Source organism: Rhamphochromis longiceps, linkage group LG23 (assembly GCF_057381845.1).
Source record: "Rhamphochromis longiceps isolate RC_006_pf linkage group LG23, R_longiceps_female_GT1.1, whole genome shotgun sequence".
Classification (NCBI taxonomy): domain Eukaryota; kingdom Metazoa; phylum Chordata; class Actinopteri; order Cichliformes; family Cichlidae; genus Rhamphochromis; species Rhamphochromis longiceps.
In genome coordinates this window covers 45,388,294-45,394,660 of record NC_140578.1, presented here as the reverse complement: position 1 = coordinate 45,394,660, position 6,367 = coordinate 45,388,294, and the positions used below count along the sequence as shown (strand labels likewise).

Here is a 6,367-nt window from a genome sequence, read left to right as displayed (position 1 = left end):
GACTGAAGTCATTAGCCATGTCTGGGCCTAAAGTCCGCTGCAGGTCCCAAAGTCAAATAATCACTGCGGCATCACTGAGAGTTGGAAAATTGTCTAAATTCTCCCATCTTTAACCCTTTAAAGCAGGCCAGAGCGGACACGCTCCATTTTGCGTAACTATTTTTAAATCCCGGTAGCTCTGCAACCACGTAAGCTAGCACAATAATTTTTTTTGCATATGAAACTGGAGCAGTTGTACTTGCATCTTATGCCATCAGCTTGTCCTCGGTCACGGTTTCCTTCCACATAAAGCTTTGCAAAAACTGCATAAAAAGCGCTTGCAGCAACAAAAACATAATATTCCAGAAACAGGCTTTGCCGATCCGATCAGCTGTTCATAACACTTCCTACGTCCATCGGCGTGAACTATTGCATGTCTGCAATGACCTGCCCAAAACCGGAAGTGACGTCATTTTGCGGAAATGTAGTTTTTTTTTTTTATCATCGGTGCCTTATGAGCCTATACTTGTGTTTTTAAAAGTTATGTTTGACTTTAGGACTTTCTGTGTCGTTTCTGGGATGCTTAGGACTCATATTGCACTGCTGGAAATAGTTTATTTTGATGCATATGCTGCTATTTTGCAAATTTGCATTATAATATTTATTTTTGTTTTTCCTGCAGTATATAAAAATTGGTGTATTTCAAAAATAAAACTATGAAGACACTCAAAATAAATTTCCTGTGGTGGGAAACTTGTTTGTGCAACTTTTTTGTATTTACAGTTTTGAGGGATAAGCCTCTTAAATTTCTCTAACTAGAAATATATGTTACAAAAACAAAAACGATTTTCAATTTTTTTGTAGTTTATTGCAGTTTTTTGCAATTTATGTAATTACTGTGCACTTAATGCAGACATATTATTAGAATTTGGGCTATAATGGTTGTATTGATGTATATCAACTTGAAATGCTCCCAAAAATAGCACTACAGCATGTAAAAATATAATATGAGCTCTGGCAGACTTGGTTCTATGGTAGGTCTTAAAGGGTTAATAAAAACATCAGTGTGGCTGCTTTACCAGGTCTAACAAGTAAGTTTAACATCCAGGCATCCATGGATTCTGCAGCTATGGGGCATATATGGTATCACTCTTGGCTGGAAGCTTAAACAATGGAAAAAACACAAACTTTGTCCAAAAACCTCTCATGTTTAGCTGTTTTCCACTTTTTCTTTGGTCATTTTAGCCTTTTTAGCCAGGGTGAAGGGAGCATCTGCCATCAAACAAGAAGACAGCTGCATGTAGCTATGATGATGTTTGCTAGTTCACCTTACATGCATTAATGTAATAACGTGGTTAGCCTACTCAACGTAAATTACACACGAACAACATTAAGCTACTCACGCAGAGAAGAACGGCTGCTGCTGCATCATCATCCTCATCATTCCTGCTACACTGGCAGGGCTAGGGGCCAGGACTCTCCTCTTCGGGTTCTTGGGGGATGTTGCTAACTCCGGGTCCAATAACAGGCAACCCGCAGTAGATGTGCACAGTGTGAGGTCTTGCAGCAAGCTAGCAAATACGGCGCATTTCTCGGCTTTTAAAAAAACACTATGCGTCGCCAGGTGTTTCATCGGATTCGAGGTGTTGCCTCCTTTGACAGTATCACAGTATCAGCTTAAAGCACTTGTTGCTGCTGAGTTTGCATCTTTTGCTGTGAAGTACAGCCAGACTTTGACAGCTTCGCTTTAATCTGTAGCTCTGCTCTAAAAGAACGTACGTACCTGGGCCCGCCTACTATGCTCGCAAAGGTAAAATGATTGGCTAGAATCTAAAGTGTATGACAGCTCAGGAAAAAAAAAGCACCAAAATGTGCGCTGCTTTTCGGTCTGGTTACTATCGTTTATGTCAGAACCGGTGCCATAATGGTACCGGATAGCGGTACCCATCCCTATTAAACGGTGTGCAGCAGTTTCTCTCAGCAGTAGCATTTTGATGTGATAAGTATGGTGTGGAAGTCTTATGCTTCATGACATTATTTGCCTGGTTATCCTTTACCATAAACTCAGATACATTTAATCTGCCCATACAGGGTATCAGACAGAAACTTCTCTGTAGCTTGCACTTGGTCGTTCTTATTTTTTGCACTGGAATAATCATGAGTGAATGATAATGCAAACCCATCTCTGGTCCTGCTGGTCCTGCTAGGTCTGTGTGTGGCCCTGTGTGCACACCTCACATTGTAGGGCAGGTTTGTTTGTTACCTTTGATTGTCATAACATCAACAACATTTTCCTATTTTTGAATGTCATCATAATGATAGTGCCCTAGTATTACATGCTGTGTCTGCTTAACATATCAACCCTTACACTGGTCACTCGCTGTATGCAGGTAGTGCTGTCTGTTGTATTCATAGATGTGGAACTTTGTGCCGTCTCTGTGCTGCATGGCGTCTTTCTCTTTGTTGAAAGTCACATCACCCAACTGGGAAGCAGCTGCTTTCACAGAAAAGATGTCCTGTAACTATAAGGGGATGTACAGTGCGTGTTCACTGCACTCTAAGACTAAACTGCATTTTGTACAATGAGCCAACTTCACGCAGTGTGTCCTCAGCCCAGTATCACGACAAAACGTGTAATAGACACGCCAGTCCACTGTGTCGTATCACACTTTGGAGAGGCAGAAGTTGCAATAAGTTGTAGTGAGCTGCAGTACCAGCAGAGGCTGATACTGTATTTGAAGCCAACATTAAAACAATCATAGGAAAGTGTTTGAGGCATTATTACACATTTACATGTAAACACATATTTGCTGCGTACCATCATTGCTTCTGCAATGTGCTTAATCATACCTACGTTGCTCACTACCGACTTCTTGGCTTTGAATATACTGTCTCCCTCTGCTGGTAATGCCACCTCTGCAGCATGCATGCCCATTTCAGGTTTTGAAGAGTCAAAGCGTGGAATAAACACCGATACCATATTATTCAACATGATATCGGTTTGGTGTCTCAGTCTGGAAACTTAATTTTTTGGAGCTTGGCATAATGATATGTAAACTTGCCCCCGTGTCTGTGATCAGACTCTTTTTCTGAGTGGAGCTTTGTATCCTTGTCACTTATCTGGACCTGGAAGCCACAAGTGACATTGAGACTGAGGAGGTCAGGGACCGCTCTGGCTTGGAGCCTCTGGTATGAGGACCGTGAGATGTACAAATGATAAAGTATTTAATTCAGTGATTAATAGACATTGTTTTAACATCTATTTATAATTTTTAAAAGGATAAAGTCAATCAAGATGATGCATACAAAATCCTTCATCAACCGTTCGTCTGTCTTTAGTGTGTTTTTGCAGAGTTGATTTGAATCTCTATACTGGTCCTTAACATATTTCAAAGTTCATACATGTAGATTTACAACAAGCCATGTGTCAGATAAGGATGTTTAATCATTTATGTTATAATGAATACAATGCTCACTTAGTATACAAGGTGTAACTACAGAGGAATCTATAAATAAATGAAAAAAGGGAATTTGCCTTCCGGCTGAAGCAAACGTGTTTCCATCTTATCTCTCGGTGGATTTTGGAATTGCGCAACACTGCAACCTTCTAGATACTGAAACTCCAGCTAGTAAATCACACATCAGTCAACAGTCAAGATAACATGATTAGGAAACTCAGATACTTCTAGGTAATGGGACAGTGATGTCTATTTGTTCAAACATGAGATTCTTTCATCTGTCTTTCATGCATCTTCAAGTAGATTACTGACGCAGTATGACTTTGAAAGGCACATGCTCGCAGATGCAAAATCTCAAAAGCTTTTGTGTTCATTTCTATCAGACATCACTATCAGAGTGATCATAAAGTCCTTTAAATTAACATGTATACGAGTGTTGCTATTTGTTTTCCTCAGCCAGAATATATTTTCTGTGTTGATGCACCGGCTCTCTCTTCCAGCGCTCACATGAAAACAGAAGCGTCGTCAGCACTTCCTTCCTCCACACCAACACAGACCTCAGTGAAGGCTGAGAATCTGAGGCTTGGGTGCATAAACCCTTCGCCCTACAGTGATCTACAGTGTCAACTGTCAGCAGCAGTGGCACTGTTATTTAGATGTTTTGACCAGTATGGATAAATGGAGACTCGGGTTTGCTCTGCTTCTGCTCCTCACTTCCTGTATGGACAACAAAGGTTTGCAAAACAGTTATTTATGTAGGATCGCTTATGCAGCGCATTGTTGTTGTTGTTTTACAGTTAATCTGTGTTAGGTTTTATTACCTGTATTTACCAATAAATGTTGGTAATGTGCAAGTGGTAACTTAGCAACTGTATATCACACAGAACTGACTTCCAGTTTTACATATTACAGCTGGTGCGGAGATTCTTATGAAAATCATTGACAAACAACCAGATGTTACTCGAATATGCAGCAACGAAACGCTGAACGTGATCATGCTGATAGTGTGTAAGATCAGCACACAGAGGAGCAGAGGAGAGGAGTGCAGTCTGCTGTATCGACATGGACAAAACTTTGAGCATGGATGTGACTCCAGGTTCACACTGATGAAAGAAAATCAGACTGTGTTTCTCCACCTGACAAATGTAACAGCAGAGGACAGCGGGAGCTACACCTGTGAGTGTGTACACACTGGAGGAACATATAAGCTCCAGCTCAATGTCACTGTGGAAGGTAAAGTGTGGATTTAATACCTTTTATAACCGAGCCTCACTGTATTACTGTGGTTATTGATAACTGGTATCATATCAATCAACAAAGGTTTGTAAGAAGCTGGGGTCACCTCACAACTGCCCACATATCTTAATGTAGAGAAAAAACAATTGACCCAACAAAATCTGCTGTTAAACAGTATAAACAATAAAATCAAAAATCACTTAATTTCAAGAACATATTACATGACGCTATAGCAACAGAGGTTAATATCATGATGCTGCTTTATAATTAACTCATTAACTCACTGGTGATTTTCTCATTTGTTTTTCTTTTCTAGGCACTGAAAGCCATGAAGTCACCACCAGTCCTACAGAAATACATTTTAAATGGTCTTTCTATGTTTTATTTGGAGTGCTTGTAGTCTTAATCATATCTGGAGTCCTCCTTGGATTTATATACGTAACAAAATGCAGCAGGTAAGAGATTATTATAATGTCTGTGAAGGTTCTCAGTCAGTTCTCAGTATTATAACACGGTTAGGGAGTATAACCATATTATGATCATATTTACTGAGGCATTCACAACATCTCATGCAAACTCTGTCACATATTATTTAATGTGACATTTATCTTACCCTGACGCTCATCTTATGGTCGATGTGGCTTTATTTTTTTTAAATTCTCCTGCACAAGCTCTTTATTTAAAATCCACATATATAAAATAAATATTTTTATCTCGGTTCTAAGAAAATGCAGAATTTTTGAAAAACATTTTTTTTGGTGAATTGTTTTCCCAGCAGAAGACGACAGCTGCCAATAACCAGTCCTGAAATAATAACTGATCCTGGAAACACAGAAGCGTACATGGTAAAATGTTGCACTTACTGCATTTTGTACCTGCTTTTCATTGACTTAGAACTTTTTACTAACTGAGTGTGTTTCACTTTACAGGCAGCGGGAGAAATTGAGCCATACAGTATCTTCATCCAAACAGAAAATGGGCTTTATTCAACTTCTAAAATAAACTTAAATCATATTACTTGAAATACATTTGATGTAAATTGAGGTATGAATTTGCAGCACTTTTATAATAAGTATCTATTTCCTAGTGAATAAACAGTGAAGCTGGACTTGCAATCTCCAAAGCAATGGTGCTTTACTATTAGTTTCACTTATTGTTGCATTAGTAGAAGTACAGTTTATTTTAATCTTTTAAGAGTAACGTTTTATATCTGAAACTTAAATATCAAGTCACACTGTCTAGAGTGACAAAACAGACTTTTATACATATTCAGTTTGTTGATTTCAGAGCTGTAATAGCTTTATAGCAATAATTAGATCTTGACTGATGCTGGATGTTTAAGACTGATACTGATACCAATATGTAGTAATTTCAAACTCAGATATTTATTCTGGTGTTGTTGTCTTTGAGACACACAAAGACAAACAAATTTCCCAAACATTTTTTAAGGGTGATCTATATGTGAGTCCTCACTAAGATAATATCATAATGCAGTCTAAAACAAAATCCTGTTTTTTTATATTAACAGGTCATGGATTATCCGTTTGTTCTCTGCACTTTGTAGCCAACAGGGGATCTTCAGAGTGCAGAGTTATGGACAAACTATGTAACAGTCATGGTTGAATGTTGTTTCTCCCGTCTCTACTTTTCAATTTTTTTTATTTATTAGTTAATATAAATACAATATATTGACT

General features: G+C 38.5%; 1 protein-coding gene across 1 annotated transcript; it reads left to right on the top strand.

The window, feature by feature from the left end:
- Positions 1-4,053: 4,053 nt before the first annotated feature.
- LOC146642827 (uncharacterized) lies at positions 4,054-5,726 on the top strand. The gene is made up of 5 exons (XM_085398738.1): positions 4,054-4,171; positions 4,350-4,670; positions 4,990-5,128; positions 5,449-5,518; positions 5,603-5,726. The coding sequence occupies exons 1-5, from the start codon at positions 4,108-4,110 to the stop codon at positions 5,693-5,695; spliced, it is 687 nt and encodes a 228-aa protein (XP_085254864.1). The 5' UTR covers positions 4,054-4,107; the 3' UTR covers positions 5,696-5,726.
- Positions 5,727-6,367: the final 641 nt, after the last annotated feature.

Bases quoted from the DNA above. Each gene is read 5' to 3' on its own strand.
- LOC146642827 (XM_085398738.1), top strand. From the start codon at position 4,108: ATGGATAAATGGAGACTCGGGTTTGCTCTGCTTCTGCTCCTCACTTCC. The intron at 4,671-4,989 runs GTAAAGTGTGGA...TTTCTTTTCTAG, and splicing joins GCTCAATGTCACTGTGGAAG to GCACTGAAAGCCATGAAGTC. The intron at 5,519-5,602 runs GTAAAATGTTGC...TTCACTTTACAG, and splicing joins GAAACACAGAAGCGTACATG to GCAGCGGGAGAAATTGAGCC.